Raw genomic sequence first — 26,549 nt, 5'->3', positions numbered from 1 at the left:
AAATATACCGGGGCCGGGCCCAAAATATTTTTAAAAATTCACCCAGGCCGGGCCGGAAAATATTTTAAAAAATTTCCGGGCCGGGCTGTATATTTTAAAACAGCCTATATTTAAATCGTTATTATTAGCTGTAAAAATAAAAAATAAATATAATTTATTTATAAAAAATCCTGGGGCCTCAAAATTTTATTTAAAAAAAAAGCCGGGCCGGGCCTGAAAATTTTTTAAAAAAAAATCCGGGCCGTGCCCTGCAAATAGTATCTCTGCAGGGCTCTATTATTCTTCTTAAAAAAGAGAATGTTCTCTTATTAGTTTACTAATGGGAAGAGTTGCTAATATATATAAACCCTTTTAATACATTGGGAATATAATCTAAAATGTGTTTGAAATAATGCAGAGCGTCCATATCATTTTTTTGGATTATATCAACCATAGTTAATCTTATAAACATAGTTATTCAGCTAATAAGGCATCTTAATTAACATCTTTATGATAAAAATCCAACAAATATTTTTTTTTATCACCATCTGAAAAAGGTTGGGAAGGCTTTTATGGAAGTAATATTTGCAGATTGGTAATGCCGCATGATGAAATAAAGATCATTCATTTTGGGTTATAAATGTATATCTAAGATATGCTCTTCTACTGATCCTATATTAATGTTTTAACTATGAGCTTGCTTTGCTGCAAGTCGAGGGAGACAAATATTAAACATGTATAGCTCTTTTTGACTTAACAATAACATATAAAATATGAAATTCTTCATCAACATTAGCCCTAATTTCCTTGAATTCTAATAAAATGCTTTCCGCTATTCTCATCTTTTTAATCAAGTCAATGTCATGTTTTTGAAAAGTAATACATAAAATAGTTGTATAATTAAATAATACATTCTAATGAGAAAAATAATATGGAATAAGCATTGAATCCAATAATTTTCTTGCTTCTGAGGAAATATTTTTTTCATGCCATTGTGATATTTCAGTAATAGCAAATAATCGGCTCTTCTAACTCCATAAAAGCTGTTACTGCTTGATGGCGGAGACTCTATCTCGTTGGAAAAGGTTGCAATTCTCCCTGTTGGACAATTTCAGATTAATTATTATTTGACTAGAAATTTGAAAATGGTAGATAAATATTACGACACTAAAATTTGAAAATAATAAGTAAATATTACACCGGAAAACTTGAAATCGAAATTAATTGATCAAATAATTTAGTTGATGAATGTGATAATAAATGTAATTAAATATATATTTAATATGAGATAGGAATAAATATTAACAATATAAATTAATATAAACAATAATATTTTTGAAAAATATATCCGGCATCTGTATATTTTAGCCTTGGGGAGGGGGAAGGGTTGTCCCCCTGTTCCCCCCGCTGCGTACGCGCCTATATGATATTGTTTAGCGAGAAATTAAGCATTAGCTTAGCGACCTCGTGGTATTTGGTGGTTACTATAAATGAGACCTTAAAAATGGTTCCATATAATAGAACTGCCAATATTATATTAAATAAAATAAAATTTTTATAGCTTACATTTAGTTTGACTGCATGCTTTTGGTTCTAAGAATATGAATATTCAACAAAATTACAAATATGATAATATCTATATAACCTTATTATTGTACAAGTATGATTATATCTATATAACCTTATTTATTATGCAGTAAATAGATGATTGCAAACTAATTTAAAATATAAAATAATTATTGATATATATTTCATATATATTTGTATTAGATATTTCATATATGTTGGTATATTATATATATATATATTTATCAATATTATTATTATTAAATGATAAATGTCAATCAATTATTAATATATATTTAGAAACATAAAAAATATTGATTTTTGTTTATATTGATTGATAAAGAATTAACGCGGATGAATATAATAATTGTAAAACAAAGAAAAGAATTTTTTTATAGACATTTTGAATTATTATGATTTTTATGATTGTTTTATAAAAATATGGGAATTAATTTAAAAAAAGTTATAAAATAAAGAAATGTTAAATAGTAGTAAAATGTTCAAAATTCTAAACATTAATATTAAGTTATAATAATAATCGGTGAGATTATTGAGAAATTATAAGTTATAATCATAATCGGTGAGATTATTGAGAAACAATATTATAAATTATTGAGAGTTATTTTAATTATAAATGTAAGACTTGCTGGTTTTTGGAAATTTTGATTCCATTATGAAAACAAATTTAATAAACAAATTTGAGGGGCACAATGTATTAATGATACCACTATTTTAAAATATTTCTGCCACCAGGTATAGATACTTCACCTGAACCCACCTAAATAATAAAATTAAACCTCTTTTTAATCATTACACAATTTACTACACAAGTTACATAATCTTTCCTATTTGAAACAGGAGATCATCATATAATACATTCAATTTTTAAATTTACCAATATTTAAAATTAAAAAAAAAATAAAGATTTATATTTGTTAAAACTATAAAATTATTCATTTTGGTGATTAAAACAGATTAATAAGATGGAGATGTCAATCACTGTAACGTCCCCTTTATTTACTCCATTTTTAAAATTGCTACGCCTCCTGATATGAAGAGGTCACATATATTTTAAAAATTTAAATTTTAATTATATATATAATTCTTATTATAACAAAATCAAAAAATTATATGCATCTTCTTTTTCGCACCTGAAAGTGTCGAGACATTCTGCGAAACATATTTTTTTAAAACTTTAAAAAGTTTGCAAAATCGCATCAAATAAAGCAAGATAGATGCCTTTTTATGGATATTTTACATTCGATGTTAGGTGCATTTATAAACTTTTGAGTTTGCTAGAGTTCAATGGGTGCTGTGCTAAAGATGGAATTAAAGCCTCCCCCCCCCCCCCCTTAATCCCAATAACATTCTCTCTAGTTGTGGCATTGACTTTATATTCACAAATGATTGTGTACTCAAAATATTTTGGATATTTTAATCTTAATTATATTTTCATAAAAATACTTTATGAATTTGGTATAGATGGGGAAGGGGGGGGCAGGTGGTAAAATTTAGAGGAGTCAGGGAGCAAAGATTCGAGGGTTGTAATATCGTCCTTAGTTTAGGAGTAAATAAAAGTATCTACATTTTAAACAATATATACAAATTCCTTACACCCAGTTCATATGATATTTTTTTAATGGATTTTGGCTCTAAATTTTAAATGAAGGTTTCAGAATTTAGTTCCTAGAGTTATTTCAGCTTCAAAATCTTTGGGTTCTATTGCTTTTTTTACAGTATTTATATACTTAATCTAACCTCGACTCATAAGTATGTTTGAGAAAAAAATGTTGTTACAGGGAATCGAACCATGATTGATGCACCTCAGTCAAGGGTTCTAACTAGTGTTGTTAAACGGCTTTATTTGAGACGAATTTTTAAAACGGCTAACTCAATATTTTGGCCATGAAAATATAGCCCAAACCTCGAGATTTCTCTAATAAATGTCCAAACCTTTGTGCCATATATGACCAAAATCTTTAGACTTACTTAATATTTTTCTGAATAAAATATCGAGTTATAGCCATTTTTAAAAATCGGCTCATATCGAACCATTTAACAACACAAGCTCGAACCCTCCAAGCCACACCTATCACAAATTATAATTGTTTTTATATGTAATGACAATTATACGATAAATCAATAACGATTTGTGACTATAAATATCCAAAATAATTGAATATATGAAAATTAGATACGGATTAAAATTTCTTAAAAAAACATTATCTTTATATAAAACAATGTTTTTATTTTTCTAATAATTCTTTAAATTTACACAAAATTATAATTTAAACAAAAAAAAACAGAATCATATAAAATGTTCATATATTTTTTTAAAATCATACTATAATCATACTACCATAATATAAAACAATAGTTCGCGCGCTAATAAAACATATTGATGCAATAAAAATCTATCATAAGCAAATATCCAAATCATTCAAAATGCATAACATTAGAAATTGTGCAGGTGATATAAAAATAAATAATTGACTATCTTCACTTAAAAATTGAATACAAAAATTCTATAATAAAAATAAATTAATATTTTAATATAAAAATCAACATATGTAAAATCAAAATGGATAATTTTTTGATAAAGATGTTACAAATAATGAAAATAATGTTTAAACATATAAAGTCTAAAACAAATTCCTTCCATCCCACCAGTTAAACCCCTATTAAGTATAGGTTTTTCGGCTTGTCCCATAAAATTATTATGTAAAAGTAATGTCGTACCGGCAATTTTTGAAAAAGCTTGTATAAAGGTATATACAAGTTATTAGGTATACTTCCAATAACGTAATATGGACAAGTAATGATTCATGTGATAGCTTTACGAACGGAATTTTTTTCGTTTATAATGTTTCATTCCTAATATTTATAATATAATATCATAAAGTCGATTAGATGTTAATATTAAATATGGGCCAATTTTTGATATTATTTTAAAATGTTTTATCTCCAAAGCTGTAATTAATTTCTGAAAGATTTAAAACCTCTCTTTTTCTCAACAATAGGAGAAACCTGAGCTAGTGACCATGAGGCGTTTCAAACCATTTGATTCCATTTTGATATTTAAGGCTTTAGAATATTTTTTGTCCTAACATAGATTTAAAAAATTAATATGTTTAAAATTATCACCTATTCAAAAATTTTATATAAGATGTAAAACTTTGATGTCAAATTTAGTAAACTTTGATGTCAAATTTAGTAAACTTTGATGTCAAATTTAGTAAACTTTGATGTCAAATTTAGTAAACTTTGATGTCAAATTTAGTAAACTTTGATGTCAAATTTAGTACTAAATTTGACAAGAAAGGAATATGATTTATATTAAATTTAGAAGAAGGTTAATAAACAATTTAACTTTTATGGCAAAGTTTGAAATTTCTTTTATAATTTGAGAAGTTTTACAAACATTTAGTGTTTTATTTTATATTATTTAATCATCATTAGTAAGCTAGTATATTGGCTTAGGAAATTAATATATATTGAACCAATAATACATCACTATAAAATATATTTTTAAATATTTTATGGAATACATACTTCAAATTTCATAAAATTCTATAAAAACGAAAAGAACCACATTTTTCATGTCCTAAACGTTTATATATAGCAAAATTATGTTTTAATTATTTTATATATGTTAGAGTCAATGTGTTATTATTTCAACTTTAAATCATTTTATTGCTTTTTTTAAGTTTTAAATATATGATTTTACTGGAAATAATATTTTCAAAATGAGTAGAAAGCAATAGAGTTGTGAAATACAAAACAGTACCCGTATCGCAATCTAGAAAACTTTTATAGAAGTATCTGTTATCAGTATCTGAAAACTATCTTAGAGGTGTATATATCTGGTTTTTGATATTTTTTAAGATATATTTTGATATACTTTTAGTTAATACTTATTTTATATTAAAATAAAAATATTTGAATGTAATATTCATATGCGCATTTAAATAAACTTATATTGAAAAAATATTACGAATATGTTGTTTACTACTTTTTTCTCTCTCATAATAAGAGCTTCTGCTCGATAACAACAATAAACCCTGCATATAAATATAATAAAGATTGTATCTGTAAATGTAGCTACGCTTTTCGGCAATGTATCTGTATCCAGATCTATTTTTAGACGATGTATCTGTATCTAGATTGAAAATGATCTTTTAACAACTCGGTACTACTTTTTAGAAAATTTTGCCATGAACTTTTGAACTCAATATATTTAATATTCGTTTTCCCATATATTTTTTATATAAATTTTAATGACTCAAAAGCTAATTTCAATGTATTCTGAACAAGCTAGAATATGTATACGGCAGAAGTTTATAAAATTTAAAAACTCACTAAAAAAGCGAATCAAAGTTAAAAAAAAATAACAGGGAGAAAAAAAAATTGATGCCAACTCATATATTATGGCTAAATTCTATTGCATAGTTATAAATTAAAGAAAAAATATTTAAAATTATTATATAATCGTCTGGGCAAAATTAACCCCTTATTAAAAATTTTTAAAAAAATAGCTAGTATATAGTGGTAGATATCTATTGATATATTAGAGTATTTCCCATGATGTAAAAACGTAAGGAAGTTATAGAAGATTTTCTAAAAGATGGCTTGCCTAGCCCAGGTCTACCCTACCATCTCAAGCTCGTTAATACCCGAATGAATGTTTTATTTAGGGGATTATTTTAAAATAACCATTAACATCCCTGGCTTCATTCGCTGCGTCTTTATTCACTGTCAAGCATTCTGAGGGCACGAGGCTTCCGTAGGATGAACCATCTTATCATTTAAGTTTAGATATAAAAATAATACGATTTTAGAATTTAGTTATGATATAAGAAGTTTACCTGGAGGAATTGTTGTTGTTGCCTTATCGCAGATATCATAACCTTTTACGTGTAGGAATATTATAAATATATTTTTTTCAATGGTATGTTTGCATTATTTATAAATTTATTATGAAAAATCAATGAATGCTTATATTAATATTTAATAATCTTATAAGTTAGAAAAATAATATTAAAGCAGAGTTTGAAAATAAAAAATATACGAAGACTTTTTGGAAAATTTTTTATATGCCTAAAATATTAAGAAAATTTTTTTTTTGAAGATCATAAAATGGAAGATTATTTTTTTTAAAGAATATCAAAAATTCTTTTAAAATAATAGATGATTTTATCAAGAAAAGATAAAATTTGATTCAAAATCCTCCTTAAGCATTCTCAAAAAAACTCTTCTTTTTTTAAAAAAAATCTTTATTTTAAAAATTTTAAGATTTTATTTTATTTTGAAGAGCATTTTAAAACGCTAAAAAGAATAAAATAATAATAAAATCAATAACTTTTAGTCTCAGGTGGTGGAAGGACGACTTGTACAGCTATAGGTTTTTAGATATTTTTTGAAAAATAAAAAGTATATAGTAAAATGATATGATATGATTTATAACCAATTTTTTTCTTTAAAAACACTGTTTCATTATTTGAAAATAATAAATCTTATCCGAATTTAAAAAATTCACATAGTGATCTGCATCGGGCCTAATTTTTCAAGCCCGGCCCAAATTTTTTTTTAACAAAGTTTTGCCGGCCCGGCCTGAACCTGAAATTTTTTTTAAAAAAATTTACCGGCCCGGCCCGATTTAATTTAAATATAGAATTTATTTAGAATTACTCAAAATAAAAGACATATATTATATGGCGTCTAGTTCTATAAATAAAATCAAATATTTTTATTTTACATAAAAAATTCAATATAAAATTGATAAATCTAAATATAATTTAAAAAAATTTCCAAGGCTCGACCTTACCCGGCCCAAACAATTTTTTATAAATTAGGCCCGAGCTCGGGCCGGGTACAGACCGGGCTTACTTTTGCAGATCTCTAAATTCACAATCTTTTAATCAGAATTCAAAAATTGTTCGCCAATTAATATTTAAATTACCAAAAAAATAAAAGATTTGGTTAAAGTATTTATTTTAAAATTTATTTATGATTTTAAAAAAATAAAAGAGATTTCGAGAACGCGGTTAAGTTCCTTTTAGTTTGTTGGTTGAGCTATTCGGGGTATGATTAGACCTGTCGACGCCGCCGGGTTATCTTAGTTATGCTATGCCTTATGAAAAGGATATTGGTTATTGGCGTGCGGCCGCCCACATTTTAATAGGCGGCGGTTTTCATAGAAAAGTAAATATGTTATCGCTATTACATTATAAATATTTATAATTACAATTTTTATAATCATATGATACATTATAAATAAAATCTTTCTCCTTTTAAATTTAATAAATTTTATGGAAATGATATTTTATTATTTAATTACTTTTACGCAATTAAGAAAGTATTGATTTGTTATTAATACTCAAATAGATGTTATGTTTAATATTAAATATTAACCAAAGCATACCGGAGAAATTCTTTCTAGAATTAAATATAATTGAATACATGTTGAATTTAAGGTCTGAAGGAAATTTCAATGTTCATAGATGCATGCTCTAATGTCAAAAGAAGTGTCTGGTTAGGTGAAAATGAACATCATCTATATTTGGAACATGGATTACATGTAACAGTAGATAGAATAAAGAAAATAAGTAGAATAAAAAATCTTATTTAAAAAATCAGATGCACTTATATTCAAGACCTCCGATCACGATGATATAAATAATTACGAGAATAGAAAATGTTTAGAGACAATAGATCGTAAATTAGATATATTAGATTTAGAAGATAAAGATCCTTTCACCAAAGACTATTTTGCACCAGATGATTTACAATAGTGATATAATACATGACAAATTACATTATGAAACTTCAAAATTAAATGCACCTATAATAGGATTTTGAAGATGCTTGAAAGAGCCAGTTGTACTAACAAAATCCTGATCAATATCATGTTAAATAGAATGGAGAATCACAACCTTAAATTGTTTAGTTCTGATTGGTATTTAGTTGGAAGATTTACTAATTCATTTAAAGATATCGTAGATATTTTATAATCTTAAAACGAATGCAACAAAAGCTTAATATTAATATTATGCAGGGAAATAACCAATCACTTGATAAATTATTTAATTTTTTTACAAGATATAACAGCACTTTTAGTTCCCAGATTTAAAAAAAAATGAATAGTATGAACACTTATCACAAGGAAAAATGTTTTACACCTCTTCAATTTTTTGGAGATGGACCAAATAGTAGAATGTGAATCAGATTATATACAAAAATTAGCTATAACAATTCATCTAATTGTTCCCGGCAAAACAATATCATGAATGATTTGGAACAAGAATGTTATAAATTATTTTCTTCTTTATCTTCACCAGTAAATAATGTTATGAAGAAGAGAAGATTGAAGCTACCTAGACTTTTTGGCCCAAAAACTGTACTATTTTTAACTTGGCTATCTTAAACTCAAAAAGACTCTCGACTTAGTATTGTAATAGACTTTAAATAAAAAATAGTTTATTCATATAAATGATAAATTAAGTGTTCATGAAATTTTTTAAAAAAGTAAGAAAAATTGAATATATCTTTTTTAAGGTAATGGAAAATTCGGCGCAAAACCGATCGCCGATAGCTATAAAGTAAAACACCGCTCGATAATTTTTCAATAGGCGCCCAGGTCAAGGTATAATTCGTAATGTTTTTCTTTCGAAGAATTGCATCTTCGTGTCTCTTGGGAATTTTAAAAAAAGTTCTGCGAACCTCGACTGTCAAACTCAATTTATTATGGGTTTATATTTTAAACTTTCTTTATATTTGTGATCTTTGCCAATTGTATCGACTAAACCCGTTTAACATAAAGGATCTCGTCAATAATTGCCAATTTAATTAACAAACCAAGAAAAAAAATATAATTCAATAGCTAAAGGGCGAATTAAGTAGCTTAAGCAGGAAAAAATGAGATCAAATGTAAATGAACAAATTTAATATAAAAAGAGTAAATATAGAAAATTTTTCTTAAAATCAAATAAGAAAACATAATAAAAAAACATTTACATATTTAATAGCAAAGAATAAATTAAATGAGCTCAATATAAGATCATAATGAAAAAAATTGTATTTTAACAATAAAATATAATATTATTTACAAAGATTACGGGGAACACTAAAAATAATTTTATGATATAGAATTGTTATTTTACTTATAAAAATGACCCTAAGTATCCCGTTCCGATGTGCCCCTAGTCCCCAGTAGTGATAAAAGATGATATTATGATATATAAAATTCACAGGTGATAAATGAGGATTTAATACCTATATCAGTTCTTACTCTATACCAAAATAATCTAACATAAATTCTTTACACTTTACGAAGAACACTTTTTTTGGTATAAATTGTTAATGATATTTGCTTGTCTCTACAATTGTATCTATTCAAGCCTTTAATTCTAAACCTTAGATTTAATTAATCTTAAAATTATTGGATTGGATTCATGTGCTACCAGGTCCGCAGTGTCCCGTCTTTAAATGCATTAAAAATGAAAAAGTAAGTTTAATAGTACGAATAATAATGAGCATGTAATAGCAAGTGAGCAGATATAAGTAGAAAATGACAGACGCGTACGCAAAGGGGGGGACAGGGGGACAAATCCCCCCCCTAGCCAAAAAATGCAGATGCCGGATTATATTTTTCAAAAATATTATTGTTTATATTAATTTATATTTGTTAATATTTATTCCTATCTCATATATATATTTAATTACATTTATTTATCACATCCATCTACTAAGTTATTTTATCAATTAATTTCGATTTCAAGTTTTCCTTGGCGTAATATTTACCTATTATTTTCAAATTTTAGTGTCGTATTATTTATCTAAATTTCTAGTCAAATAATAATTATCTCTGAAACTTTTTCTCTAACAGGGAGAAAGAAACTGCAAGCTTGTCCAACGAGATCGAGTCTCCTCCCTCAAGCAGTAACAGCTTTTATGGAGTTAGAAGAGCCGATTATTAATGCTATTACTGAAATATCACAATGGCTTGAAAGAAATATTTCCTCAGAAGCAAAAAAATTATTGAATTCATATACTTATTCCAAATTTTTTTTCTCATTAGAATGTATATTTAATTATACAAGATACAACTATTTTATGTAATACTTTTCAAAAACATGACATTGACTTGATTAAGAAGATGAAAATATTGGAGAGCATTTCATCAGAACTCAAGGATATTAGAGCTAATGTTGATGAAGAATTTCATATTTTATGTTATTGTTGAGTCAAAAGCAGAGCTATACGTGTTTAATATTCGTCCCCCTCGACTTGCAATAAGCAAGTTTATCGTCAAAACATTAATATAGGATCAGTAGAAGAGTATTATTAAACAAATTTCCTCTCTCTTAGATATATTTATAACCCAAATAAATGAATGGTTTTTAATTCATCATGCAGCACTTACAAATCCGCAGATATTACTTTCATAAAAGCCTTTTCAACCTTTTTTCAGATGGTGATAGAAAAAAAAATATTTGTTAGATTTTTATCATGAAGATGTTAAAGTATCTTATGATGCCTTATTAGCTGAATAACTATGGTTGATACAGTCCCAAAAAATGCTATGGATGCTTTGCATTATTTCAAACACATTTTAGATTATATTCATAATATATTAAAATGGTTATATATATTAGCAACTCTTTCCATTAGTAAACTAATGAGAGAACATTCTCTTTTTTAAGAATAATAACAGAGCCCTGCAGAGGTACCATTTGCAGGGCACGGCCCAAATTTTTTTTCGAAATTTTTTTCGGCCCGGGTTTTTTTAAAAAAAAATTTCAGGCCCAGCCTGAATTATTTAAAATGAATTATATTTATTTTTGATTTTTATAGCTATAAATGGCGATTTTAAATACTTGGTTTTAAAATATACAGCCCGGCCCGGTTTTTATAAAAAAAAAATTTAAGCCCAGCCCGGGTGTTTTTTATTAAAAATTTCAGGCCCGGCCCGGGTATGTTTAAAAAAATTACGGGCCTGCAAGTCTCTGAAAAACATACCTATGAAATACAACTTCTGAAAGTAGATGGAATGGTTTGGATCTTTTGAATATTCATAGGCATTTAACGCCAAGCAAGGATTAGATAATTGAAAAATTACCTCAAAACATACAAAATACAATTATTCCTAAGAAACTTTTTGTGTATTAATTTATATTTCCAACATTTAAATTTTATACTTTATATATATTTTAAAGGCTCTAAAAATTCAAATTTCAATTTTGGGTCATATAAGTAATTAATATCGTGGTTATATTCACTTTATATTTTATAATTCACATTTATTTTATAGTTTTTCAATGCCGGTTTATATATATAATCTTTTTGTAATTCACATTAATTTAAAATTGTGTATTAGAAAAGTTATTAGTCCTAATAAATTTATTCTTAATATTTTTAAATAACAATAATATTTCTTAAAAAATTTTACTACCCCCCCCCCCCCCCCTAGACCAAATTCCTTCGTACGCGCCTGGCAAATGAGTAAATGTCAAGCAAACTTTGTAAATGATATTTTAATGGTAAGTGAGAAAATTTAAATAGCATTTTCTCTTATTTACTATTTAAATTTGCTCATTACAATAAATATTTGCCTAATTTCTATTAAATTGGTGCTTGCATGTCCAAAGATCTGGGGTGTTTAATTTAGTTCGACGTTTATAAAAAAAAATTAAATTTCCCATTTAATTAAATACGCTAAAATATTTTACTTGGAGGGCATGGTGTAGGCGTCGGTTTAGGAGTTATAACCTGTGGCTGACACGTGGTCTCTGGTGGTTTAGTTCCGGATGTGACTTGTTAAAATTTTGAGATATTTATTAAAAAAATATAAATAAAATGAAAATAATTTATAGCTTTTATATTGATGGAAGGTGCCATGCCATTTGTTACTCACCACTATATGTGATCCAAAACGCAACGTGAGAAAACAATTTATATCTTAAAATTAATGTTTTTAAGATATAGGGGTAAACGGGGGTGGGATTTCTTGGAGACTCCTCTTCGGAAAGTTGCATGTTCTCGTAAATTTTATTTTAAGTTGTTAAAAAGATTCACCCTTCCCAAAAAATTACACATCACAATAAAAAATAATCTGAAAGAAAAAATAAAGTATAAGCGATATCGGTTAGGGTACCTTTTCAGGGGCAATTATTTTTGTTATTTTTTAATGTTATTTTTTGTTATTTTTTTATGCGATTATTTGTTATTTTTTTATGCGATTTTTTGTTATTTTTTTATGCGATTTTTTTTATTTTGTAGCGATTTTTTTTATGAAAACTATTGTTTTTTATGATTTTATTTTTTTATGATTGGTTCATTTTCTTATGTGGTTAATTTTTTATTTATGAGACTATTGTTTTAAATTAATATTATCATTTTTTTTATTTAAGATATTTTAAAATAATTTTTACTAAAATTTAAAATTCGTACAATTATTTAAAGGAAGTGATGGGGGCAAATAAGGGGGAAGGCTAGGGGTAAGGGGTAAAATTATTAGATTATGTACAATGCGGGTAGGTTTGGGGTTAAATTTTTGATAGATGAAACTTCGCTATTTAAAATTTATTTGGTTGATTCTTTCTATACAAACTTAATATGATTCCTTCTATACAAACTTAATATGATTCCTTCTAAACAAACTTAATATGATTCCTTCTATACAAACTTAATATGATTCCTTCTATACAAACTTAATATGAATAATTTTTTCTAAAATTTGTATAAAGAATTTAATTTTTTTTAGTGATAACACTATAATTAAAGGAAGATTCCAAAAATAAATAAAATTTAAGCATAACAATCGAAATAATTTATTCATTAAATTGAAATATACTATTAAAATTTATACAATCATTAATAAAATGAATAAAAACATCAAAACGATTTAATAATCTATATTTTCGAAAATATCTATATTCAAGAAGATATTCATGAATATTATCCCGATCCCCATGTCTTTTATAATTTAAAAATCTTACCCCTAGCCTTCCCCCTCATTTGCCCCCATCACTTCCTTTAAATATTTGTACGAATTTTAAATTTTAGAAAAAATTATTTTAAAATATCTTAAATAAAAAATTAACCAATAAGAAAATGAACCAATCATAAAAAAATAACATAAAAACAATAGCTTTCATAAAAAAATTACATAAAAAAAAATCGCATAAAAAAATAACAAAAAATAGCATAAAAAAATAACAAAAAATAACAAAAATAATTGCCCCTGAAAAGGTACCCTAACCGCGATATCTATTTAAATTTATTTGAATATATGTGTTTGCAAGATTCTTTTGGACAATCACCCACCCTGCCTTTAGAGGCCGAATAGTTTACTTTTTTTAAAAATTAGCAGAGTATTCTGACCTTCATCTGTGAATAAACCCTCTATTTTTTTTTATTGATTACCTAACTCTTGTTTCCTCTTTACCCCCCCCCCCCCCCTCTAAGCAAAAACTTATAGTTATGGCTCAATAAATAAATGTGATTTACAAATTTGAGAATGTAATAGCAAATATATTTGCTACCTATCTTCTAGAAAGAAAAAAAGAGAAGAAAGAAAGAAGGAAAGAAAGAAACTTATTACCTGGAGCGCATTGTTCTGGCTTGGTGAATCGGGGTTTACAGCTAAGAATTGTTCCGCCACCTATTTTTTTTAAGTTAATAGACGTACTAAGTATAATGAAAAATAAAATGATTTTTTTTTTCAATTACTCCTTATATTTATTAAATGTGATAAAGTAAAACTTAATTAAATATAAGCGAATTTATTTTTGTACCACATATATAATGTAGACTAACCAATTCAACCAGATTAAATAAAACCCAATATTTCTTTTTTATCTACAAGATATTTGCAAATCAGATTAGCATTAAATGAGTATTTTTGTGATATAGAGTAGAAAAGAAAAAACTTGCATTAAATGATTAATTTTCTGTTACATATCAAATAAGAAAAACCTTGTGGCCGAAATTTAAATTTTTTTAAAATCTTTATATGCTACATTTATTAAAAGTGTATTGGAAGTAAATAATTTAAATATTATTTTTATTTAGTAATGAGGTGTCCTTTTTTAAGAAAAATAGCCAATGTGTTTCATAAAATTTGCATTATAACAAACCTTTAAAGCTATTGCATAAAATATAAAATATTGTAGCCCCATGATTGGGGTATATTTATTTAAATTTTATTTTAAAATTTAAGAATAATGATAATAAGAACAATAATAAAAACACATGTTTAATATATAAAATGAATCCAACCTTTATTGGTTTAAATTGTTAACAAATTTAACAAATTTAACAAATTTTTATAATATATTTTCCATTATAAAATGATCAATATGAAGCTCAAAAGTGTCTCATAGGAAAGTTCATCGTTTCCAAAAATTCTTTTCCGAAAAAATTATGAAAAATTAATACTTTTAAAAAATTATAATTTTTTTTAAATTTATCTTTATGTATTATACACATAAAAGTAAATAAGTGGAATAAAATGAGATCATATTGACTCAATATTATCAAATAGATTTTATTTTATTGATGTTTTCCTTTTAAGGCTCGCATGCTCCCTGTCTCGCCTATTTCAGATTTTTCCATAAACTTGGCTAACTTCATTCTTAAAGCGTGACGTCGTAGTTTTCATTTTGTTTATAATTCATTAAATTTTTGTGGTTTTCATATTTGATTGAGGAATTAAAAGTACTAGTCAGACACTAAATATTAGCGAACGCCAGATAGGTAGTTTTTTTAAAATATTTTCCTTTTGCATAATGCCAATTCTCTTCTTTCTACAGCCTACCCACTGTATTAAATTAATTTTCATTGACATTAAATATCGATAAAATTTTCAGAATAATGCTTTAAGTTTCTTTTCAATCATAATGTTGGCCAAAATTTTGTTATTATAATAAAATTTTAATTTTTGCTGGTTATTATACTGGTAGTGAAGGTCACGGTCCGGTCTTTGGTCCGGACTGGACCGATACCCTTGGACCGGACCGGACCACGGTTCTTAAAAAAAGATCGATCCAGACCGTGGTCCTAAATAAAAAAACCCGTCCAGGACCGGTCTATTTATTTGTTTAAAAAACATATTTTTTTTAACATAATTTAATTTGTTTTATCATTTTATTAAATATAAGAGTATTATATAAACAATATAAAATTAATTATGAATAATATAATAATTAATACAAATATTTAATTTAAATAAATGCTAATGTCTTTGTTTGTAGAACTTCCTTGGAAGGAATTAGAAGAGGGACTTAATGGAGGCGGTAGATCTATTCCATTCTTTAACCAAGAGCCCATACACATCAAAGCTTGTATTGTTTAAAAGCCTATTCCTTTTTTTAGTGACAATATCTCCTGCTTTCGAAAATATTTGTTCACAGGGGACAGATGTTGCTTGAATTGCTAAAAAATTTCTAGCTGCTAATGAGAGGACTGGAAATCTATATAATAAACTATATTGACTATTTAAAAAATATAAAAGACCTTTCACTATTGGCTTTCCACCATACTAATATGTCATCCTTTAATGAAACAAGAGGTTCATTCATAGGTATGAAGTTCTGATATATTTTCTTCAATGATTTCTGCAGATATATAATTCCCTTCTGAATTTCCTTTTTAGGATAAAATTCTTTCTAAAAAACTAAATTCATTGATTTCCTCCTGGCACAAATGTTTGAAAATTAGGATTTAATAAATAAATATTAAAAATATACCTGAGAATCCGTTATTCCTGTATTTTTTTAATTTTCTATCTTCCTTAAATATTTTGAAAATTTGGTCATATACTCAATTCTATTAAGAGTATTAGGCATGTAAACTTGTTTTAATCTCGGATCCAATAATGTTGAGACATATGATTCATAGCAAAATAATTCTTTGAGATATTTCTGCATTTTAACCAGCATGTTATTAAGAATTTCTTTTCTTGTATTGTTATTATCCTTTTTTATATTATTTAAAATTTTATTATTTATATTCTCCATATATAACATGGAAATCCCAACTGTAGGATGTTTGGATCCTGATAAATCAAGTGTGATTTTATAGAAGGGCCTTAGAAAATCTACAGCCTCTTTAAGGTCTTCTTTTTCACACTCAGTAAAGAAAACCCCTTTAAATTGTTTGTAATTCAAAAAAAAGTACTTCTTCTATAGCGTCCATGTTCTAAAAATTAAATATTTTTTAAAAATAATTGGATAAAAATGTAAATAACTCATAAATTGTATTCACCATTAAATAAAAGCTATTCCATCTAATAGGGATATCAGAAGGGATTTTAAATTTTGTAATACCCTTATTTTCACATATTCGTACATATGCTTGATTTATTTTGGGTGATTTATTTATAGAAAAGGTTATGTCTCTACACTTTTCTAGGATAGTTGTAATATATGATAAACCTTCCTGAGATATTAGGTTTAGAATGTGGGCACAGCATCTAAAGCCTTTAAATTTTTGTTCCTTATAAATATTCTGCAAAATATCCATGCTTTTTAGGATGTTATTGGCATTATCTGTAGTACAGGCCAGTATATTCTCCTCCAATTGATATACATCAATTACTTCTTTTATAGCTAAGGATATTTCTTCAGAAGTATGAGGAAATGGGATATGATTTATAACAAGTAAAATATTTTTTAATGTAAAAGAAGAATCAATATAGTGTGCAGTAATGGCTATAAATGAAATTTTATTTATATTGCTCCACATATCTGTGGTAAAGCTTATTAAAGAATTATTTTTAAGAGAATTTCTTAGTTTCTCAAAATTAGCTGTATAAAAATTTTTAACTTTGTTTTTTGACCAAATTGTAGCAGTTGAGTTTAAATATTCGATTAAATTATGAAGACCTGAACTTTCAAGTCTTCATTGGCAGAGAGTCCATTATTACCCATTTTATTATGAGTTGGTTCATATGATCTGTTTGGAATTTATCCAATGGTATAAAGTGATTTTGTACTTGTGGAGGGCATATTTAAATTAAGAGTAGATTGTGTTTTTGAGATATTTCCATTTTCATTATTAGAAGTATAAATTTTATGTTTTATCAAATGTCTGCTTAAGGTACCTAATTATTTTATTAAGAATAAGGTTAAATTATTTTGACAATGAATTATTCAGACAGTTTCTTAAGAAAAAATAGATATATAAATAATAACCAAAATATTTTAATAATAATACTGCTTATTTTGATTAATTTATTGCTTAAAAAATTATAAACAATTATTTTGTTACTTGTTGCTGACGATATGTTAAATTTGGTATTACAGTGACACATATTCTATGTTTTTTATTAAGACTATAAGTAAAATATTTCTTGGACAAACTTATGGTTTTCATATTGTAAAAAAAAATTAACAAAATCTAAAATAACTCCTCTAGAAAAATATCATAAAATAAAATATACAAAAAAATTATGTTAATTGAATAGTAAAGTAAAGTTAAATATCAATAAAAGACCGGTCCGGACCACAGTCCTCAACAAAAAGATCGGTCCAACAATCGGCCCGGTCCGTTCCTGGTCTAAGACCGATAGGACCGGACCGTTGACCTTCACTATATACTGGTTAGACATTAATAAAGCACAAAACATTGACATATCTTGGAATTAATACTTCCAATTAGTCGGTCACCTTCAATGAGATATAAAGAAACCACAAAAGGATTCCCCCTATGGATAAATCCTGGTATGCCACTGGAGCTATGATGCTGTATTAGATATGAGTGGAAGGATAAGCGTAGTTAAGGCTTTGGTTAGAGCGGAGTCCCCAGTGGCGGCCTTTATTTGATGGTATTGCCACATATCTACCTAGGAAAAGACATGCATTCTCATGAAAACATAGATCAAAAAAGGAGACTCATTAGAAATTACTCCAATAAGGGATTTTACTTCCGCCAATAGAATTTCCTCGGAATATGCTGTTTAATTTCCTATACATTTCCCTAGGGTAACATGTTATTTCTTTTTTTATTTGCTTTTTAAAAATTATTTTAATGTTTTATATAATAGTTTATATATATTTTTTATAATAAATCGTCGGTCTAGAATTGCAGTACCCAACTTAGGAAACTGTTAAAGCTGGGAAAAATATCTTAAATTAGATTCAAATATAAAAAATACTATAGATTGATATATGTAAAAAATTGAGAGGCAATTCATAATACTCCTAATTATAGCCCCAAAAATTTTACCCAAAAATTTTACTCAAAAATTTCATGTGAGGATTTTATTCTATGAAATCAAGATGCAGGCAGAAAAAAACTTTAAGAATTATTTTTTATTTAAAATGCTTCATTTAAATTTTATTTTCTGAGATTTTTTTTAAAATTTAAAGCAAAATGAACAGATAACTTTTATGAATTATCAAATTATATAATATAGACACATTATCTTAATTTAATTATAATTATTTATATCTGGTTCGCTGTGCCCCGGTTTCCACTTAACTGTAACATGAATGGGTAATTATTTGGTTAAATGGTTTGGCTAGCCCATCGGCGCCCCTATCTGTAATCATTGTGCTTCCGAGACTGAGCCTAATTTTGAACCTAAATAAAGGCCAATGGGCTCGTAAAGAGCTGATTAGAAATACTAAAAGTCTCTAATACATACCTATTTTTTGAAAAATATATCAGTATACCATTTTTTTTAAATTAATAAATATTTGAACATATACAAAAAGAAAAGACTCACATGCAGGGGTTTTATGACTGTGCGATGTAGTTTCTGGCCCACGTTCAACTTTAAAGATATTTGATTAAAATTTATTATAATGAAAGAATAAATATAATAAAATATATTTATCTAAAAAATTTTTTTTTTATCAATGCCTAAATATGATTTTCAGATTTAGAAAAAAACAAACACAAAATTAATAACCTAGAATGGGTGGTGGCCTGGTAGTGACTTGTGGTTTTGAGACATTCATTAAAAATAAAATTTTAAAATATATATAATTCTTGTACAAATAATTGATAATTTTTTCTATGGTGTAGGCTATATCCAAAATTTTTTTTAAAATATTTGAAAATTTCAAAATTATTAGAAGTAAGTTTTAAAATTTTAATGAAATCGCTAATATTTGAAATTTTATAAAAAAAATCATCGGACATGTTTTTAATTTTATCATTGACGTACGCAGCGGGGCCTTCCCCCCCCCCCCCCCCCCAAAGCCAAAAAATGCAGATGCCAGATATATTTTTCAAAAATATTATTGTTTATATTAATCTATATTTGTTAATATTTATTCGTATCTCATATTAAATATATATTTAATTGCATTTATTATCACATTTATCTACTAAGTTATTTTATCAATTAATTTCGATTTCAAGTTTTCCGGCGTAATATTTACTTATTATTTTCAAATTTTTAGTGGCGTAATATTTATCTACCATTTTCAAATTAGTCAAATAATTATTATTTCTGAAACTTCTTGTCCAACAGGGAAAAAGAAATTACAACCTTCTCCAACGAGATAGAGTCTCTGCCATCAAGCAGTAACAGCTTTTAAGGAGTTAGAAGAGCCAATTATTTGCTATTACTGAAATATCACAATGGCCTGAAAGAAATATTTCCTCAGAAGCAAGAAAATTATTGGATTCAATGCTTATTACAAATTTTATTTCTCATTAGAATGTATTATTTAATTATACAACTAAGTATTACTTTTCAAAAACATGACATTGACTTGATTAAGAAGATGAGAATAGCGGAGAGCATTTTATCAGAACTCAAGGAAATTAGGGCTAATGTTGATGAAGAATTTCATATTTTATTGTTGAGTCAAAAGCTGAGCTATACGTGTTTAATATTTGTCTCCCTCGACTTGTAGCAAGGCAAGCTCATCGTTAAAACATTAATATAGGATAAGTAGAAGAGTATATATAAATACAGATACATTTATAACCCAAATAAATGAATTTTTAATTCATCATGCAGCACTTACTAATCTGCAAATATTACTTCAACAAAAGCCTTCCCAACCTTTTTCAGATGGTGATAGAAAAAAAAATATTTGTTAGATTTTTATTACGAAGATGTTAAAGTATCTTATGATGCCTTACTAGCTGAATAACTTTGTTTATAAGATTAACAATGGTTGATATAGTCCCAAAAAATGCTATGGATGCTCTGCATTATTTCAAACACATTTTAGATCAAATTCCCAATGTATTAAAAGGGTTTATAAACTCTTCCCATTAGTAAACTAATGAGAGAACATTCTCTTTTTTAAGAATAACAGAGGCCTGCAGAAGTACCATTTGCAGGGCACGGCCCGGATTTTTTTAAAGATTTTTTACGGCCCGGTCTGGGTTTTTTTTAAAAATTTTCATACCCGGCCCGGTTTTTTTAAAAAAATATTTAGGCTCGACTCGGCTTTTTTTAAAAAATTTTCAGGTCCGGCCCGGCTTTTTTTAAAATAAAATTTTCAGCCCCGGCTTGGGTGTTTCTTTAAAAAAATTTCGGGCCCGGCCCGGGTATATTTAAAAAAATTAAAATACTGTCCAGCCCGGGAACCGGGCCTGCAGGTCTCTGAAAAACATACCAAGAAGTACAACATCTGAAAGTAGATTGAAAGGTTTGGATCTTTTGAATATTCATAGGCATTTGACGACAAGCAAGGATGAGATAATTGAAAAATTAGCTGAATCAAAACGAAGATTGGATTTTAATGCAATTATTCCTAAGAAACTTTAAAAAATTCAAATTTCTATTTTGGGTTGTTTAAGTGATTCTTTACATATAATATTTTTATAATTCACATAAATTTAAAATTGTGTGTTAGAAATAGTTATTAGTCCTAAAAAATTTATGCTTGATATTTTTAAAAAACAATAATAGTTCTTAAAAAATTTTATTATCCCCCCCCCCCAGACCAAATTCCTGCGTACGCGCCTGAATTTTATATTTAAAAAAAAAACTTATTTCTTCTTTTTCGATAAAATTTTGAGTTTGCTAATAAATTTTTTTTTATATTTTGAACACCGCCTTTACAAAAAATAATTTCAGAATTTAATTAGAAATACAAAATGATTTACCTTTCGTGATTTTCCACCATGGAATAGTACTAAGAGTCTCTTCTGTTTAAGAAAAATAAAAATAATTTATAACCAAATTTTTTTTCTAATACTATATGCAGTTTTATTCTTTCCTGCTTACTTTTGTTAGATATTACCTATAAGCGACACAAAAAAATTAAAGTGGGGGAGAGGGGGGGGGTGAGAAAGTGGCGGCTTATTTGAATTAAAAGAAATGGAGGCTGATAGTTATATACGTTAAATCTAAAGCGTGTCCTTTATTTTATTTTTTTGCAACAAATCTAAATTCTGCTAAAACATTTTGGCCCCCGATTGTGAAAAGGAAATCCCTCTTTAAAAAAAACCTTAATTTAGATAAAAATGATAAGAAAATTCGAATTTAAATTTGTATTTATATAAATAAAAAATTACCAAAAAAAATGGAAATTTAAATTTAAATTGTCAAAAGAAGATAAAATCGTAATCAAAATTAGCAAAAAAGCGGAAATAATTAATTCCAAGATAATCAAAATTTAGAGCCTCCCTAAATAATTTTTTTAACCACTAGAAGGCGTTCTCTCGTTTACGCAGGAGTCTATTAAAGGCGGAAAAAAAATGTTAGGGACGGAACTGACTATTTGACAAATTTTTTATATTTAAAAAATGTAATAAAAAAACACAAATTGACTCACTCGCATAGGTCATCGTAAATTGGGCTTGTGTTACAGGTTTTAAAAAATAAATATATATAACATTTTTTTAAGGATCAAATAATTAATTATTCGTATTCGATTCTTTTAAATTATTCGCTATTCGTACTATACAAATATTAGAATTTACTATTACTCAATTGGTGTAGAATTGAAATAAAAGTTGACTCACTCCTAGTCGTTGGAGGTACAGTAATTATAATTTTTGGCGGTGGCGGTGGCAGCGTTGGTGGAGGTGGTGGAGGTGTTGGAGGTGGTGGAGGTGGAGGTGGTGGTGGTGGAGGTGGAGGTGGCGGAGGTGGAGGTGGCGGCTGTGTAACTTTAAATATATTTTAAATTATAAAGCGTTGAAAAGAATAAATGAAAATGTCAATTTTTGACGAATGTTATTAATTAAATGAATGAATGTAATTAGCATAATAGTAGAAATAAAATTTTAAAAATATGGCTTACCTGGAGGCTGCGGTACAGTGAAGGTAGGAATAATTATTGGATTATCTTTAAAAAATATTTTTATTTTAATATAGTGAAGAATAAATAGAAATTATTACGCTGCATTTACAGTAAGCGCGGTTTTCTCAACTCTAGAGATGCGAAATTAATACCTAGCGAAATCACAGCTGATTTGCCATAGCTGTAATACTTTTTGAATATATACGTTAAACAGCTGTAGCCATTTCATCATTTTTCTTATGCATATTTATTGGCCTTGCTTTTGTAAATTACACACGAATAATTTCGCATCGTTTGTGTAAATCGGGCTCACTATAAGGCATTATTCATAAATTTAATTTCTCTAAGTGTGAATCATATGATAGTACGAGAATTGATAATAAAAACACGTGACTCACATGGAGGGGGAGGATTGCAGTTGCCACCATAACCACCTGGTAAAAGTTTGTTTACAAATAAATAAAAAGAACAATTTTTTAAATTATTTATTATTATTATTATTATAAGAATTAAAAACACGTGACTCACATGAAGGTGGATAGAGTCTAGGTGGGGGATAACCGTTAAAATTACCTGGGTTATGCAAATAAATAAAAATGACAGTTTTTTTTTATTCAATGAGTAAGTATTTTATAATTTTTTTGCAAAATTGGAATAGTAATGACTGTTGAATTGAATTATAAATAAATGATTCACCTTGAGGTGGCTAAAAATATATGACTCACCTTGTGGCGGCTTAGGTCGGGGATAATTGTAACCACCTTATTTGCATTTTATATATGTAAATAAATGAATGTGACAGTTTTTCTTTACCAATGTGCAAGTATTTTTTAATTTTTTTTAAAGAATAATAATGATTTTGGAATAGAATTAAAAATATATGACTCACCTTGCGGCGGGTTGGGTCGGGGATAATTGTAACCACCTTATTTGCATTTTATATATGTAAATAAAAGAATGTGACAGTTTTTCTTTATCAATGTGAATATATTTTATAATTTTTTTAAAAAGTTTGAATAGTAATGATTTTATTAAAAATATATGACTCACCGTGAGGTCTAGGTCTGGATTCGGGTCGTGGATAGTTGTAACCACCTGATACATTATATATATGCAAATAAATGAAAATGACTGTTATATATTTTTGTATCTTATAATTTTTTTTTAACTTTGAAATGCATGATTCACCTTAAGGTAACACGGGTCTGGGTTTAGGTTAGGGATAGTTTTAACCATTTGATTTTAAGTTAAAATATGTAAATGGACAGTTGTTTTTTTCTATAACAATATTGGTAATTTATAAAAAAATTTAAAATTTAAATAGTAATGATTGTGTAACATGGGATTGGGTCGAGGTCGGTAGTTGTAACCGCCTGGTTCTAAGTTTATATTACCAATGTTATTTCTTAAAACTTTTTTTAAACGTTTGAATAATATAATAATAGAATTAAATTAAATGACTCACCTTGAGGCGGCTGGGGATGATGGTTGTAACCACCTGATTTTAAGTTTATATGCAAATATATTGGAATAACAATATTACACCGTTATTATTTTTTAAGTTTCGAATAATATGATATAATATAATTAAATTAAAAATATATGACTCACCTTGTTGATGATTATGGCTTTTGTCAACTGATTTATGTTTTGTTTGTAAATAAAATGAAAAACATAAAAACATAAATAGAAACAAAATTAGGGGTTTTGTTAAAGGCTCGACTTGAACCGATTTTTATAAACGGCGAAATATTTTATCCATATAAATATTAATCAAGCCTGAAGTTTTAATCATTGATGGCCCAAAGATTTGGACATCTATTAGCAAAATAGAGGTTTAGGCAATAATATATTGCCTAAAATATTAGCCGTTTTAATTTAGTCGGCTTAAATCGAGAGCCGTTTAAAAATACAAATTAGGGGAAACCTGTGAAGAGTTTTCCTGGTAGGTATGAAATTATTTGAAACCTAATATACCTTGAGATTTAACATTTAAATCATAAAAATTTATCATATTTGAATAATATATTTTCATTTAGGATAAACACATTTATATAAAAATTAATAAAATATAGCAGAGAAATGTCAAAATTAAAAGATATGGTATCCCAGATGCTTTTCAAAATTCCTGAATTTATTATATTTTATTAAATTTTATCAATTCCTACCATAGTGCCCTATATGTAAAGAATTATATTATGTATAAATCGGTTTTGCCTGCTCTTTTTATGGTCCTTCAATTTTTTATGGATCATATAACCCTCGGTCTCCCCTATCAATAAATTGTCATTTACTCTAAGAAGTAATTATTCTTAAATTAAATATTTTATAAAACATATCGTTTGCTCATTTCAAAGTTATCACTCATACTATAATAGTAGCAAGCTCTCCAGATTGTATAATTATTTTAAATTAAACCATCATCCTCGTCATAACGGTTTTAGTTAAAATAGAGACCTGTCACCTACCTTCATACCATGCATAAGTGCATGCAAATACTGCAGCCATTTATTATTTATGATAAATTTAGATCCCGATTATCACTCATTTTTTTAAATATTTTTTTCTAAAAAATTCTTATCATAGCCATTATGTTGAAAAATTATTAATTTAGAAATATAGTTTTTTAAAAATTTTTTATTTCATCTGGGTAGTGAAGTTAATTTTTTTTATACATTTTATTCCGAAATTTAACATTTTTCCTTTGTTTATATATTGTTTTTTCGTCAAAATTATCAATTACGTTTTCAATTTCCATATTTTCAAAATTTCATTTTTTTAATTGAAAGAATTGCTAAATGATTCAATATGCCTTGATTATTAGGCTCAAATATGCCTTATTTAATTTGGCGTGGAAATATTTTTTCTTCGCACTTGCTTAACTTGGGGGATTTTGTAAATAAAATTTCCTCCAATTCACTTCTTCAGCCAATTCTCTATATGTTATAATAATGTGCATTATGTTAAATAAATTTTGTTGATAAGCTAATAGGATACAACAAGAAAGCCAAAAAAATAATTGAACTATATGGAGGATAAAGAGCATTTGGGGCTCCCCTTTCCTAAAGAAATTTTTGCCTTTTTATTTTATGCTTCTTCACATACATTTAAAAATGAATTCTAATAAAAAAAAATTAATATCATAGATGCACCGATATCAATACAACCGATATTTATACAAATGGGGGAAAAAAAAATATATATAATAATTTAACCAAATTTGATTTAAATTCATCAATTTTTAAAAATATTACGTTATATATAACATAGAGATGGGGCACAGGCCTGTATACCCACTCACGCTACCGGATGTAAAATTTACCCACAATTATGCAGATACTCAATACTTTAACATTACGTTTTTCAATCTCGAAGGTTAAAATTTTGAAGACGCATGCTCATTCTCGTTAAATCATGATTATAAACAAAAATGAACAAACAAAATAATTAATCGTTTTGTATACATTTGTATAGCAAAGAATTCACGTTTAATAATCAAAATTCCTAAATGAGAGAATGCCAATATTTTTTAATTTCCGTCGTGCTAATTCTTCCTCTGGTAAACGATTAAACTATAGACAATAATCTTGGAGACTCTAACTGGTGGCGGGCAAGAGATTACTGGCTATGAAAAAAAAAATAATAGCATGTCCAAAATATTTTTTTTATTTAAAAAATTAAAAAGAAATTTAAAATAAGTTTATTAAAGTTTTTTAACTTTGTGAAAAGGAAGGTTTTGTTAAATTGCGCATAGGTTAAAGCAGTTTCATGGAAAAAAATACTGGC

At 26.8% G+C, this 26,549-nt stretch overlaps 1 protein-coding gene across 1 annotated transcript; it reads right to left on the bottom strand.

The window, feature by feature from the left end:
* Nucleotides 1-6,235: 6,235 nt before the first annotated feature.
* LOC135930263 (uncharacterized) lies at nt 6,236-24,777 on the bottom strand. Its single transcript, XM_065467043.1, has 11 exons — nt 24,741-24,777; nt 24,375-24,401; nt 24,229-24,261; nt 23,814-23,858; nt 23,653-23,688; nt 23,489-23,524; nt 22,483-22,629; nt 16,980-17,165; nt 14,147-14,206; nt 12,273-12,356; nt 6,236-6,342 (listed from the first exon to the last, which is right to left on the bottom strand). The coding sequence occupies exons 1-11, from the start codon at nt 24,775-24,777 to the stop codon at nt 6,236-6,238; spliced, it is 798 nt and encodes a 265-aa protein (XP_065323115.1).
* Nucleotides 24,778-26,549: the final 1,772 nt, after the last annotated feature.

Source organism: Gordionus sp. m RMFG-2023, chromosome 5, assembly GCF_954871325.1.
Source record: "Gordionus sp. m RMFG-2023 chromosome 5, tfGorSpeb1-WG-v2, whole genome shotgun sequence".
NCBI lineage: Eukaryota > Metazoa > Nematomorpha > Gordioida > Chordodea > Parachordodidae > Gordionus > Gordionus sp. m RMFG-2023.
This window is presented reverse-complemented; position numbering and strand designations above follow the sequence as displayed.

What these genes read in the sequence shown, in the direction of transcription:
- LOC135930263 (XM_065467043.1), bottom strand. Translation starts at nt 24,777, where the DNA reads ATGATAAATTTTTATGATTTAAATGTTAAATCTCAAG. An exon ending in CCGACCTAAGCCGCCACAAG is followed by an intron (nt 22,630 to 23,488) that starts GTGAGTCATATA and finishes ATATATTTAAAG; the next exon opens with TTACACAGCCGCCACCTCCA. An exon ending in TGTACCTCCAACGACTAGGA is followed by an intron (nt 17,166 to 22,482) that starts GTGAGTCAACTT and finishes ATACTTCTGAAG; the next exon opens with AAATATCCTTAGCTATAAAA.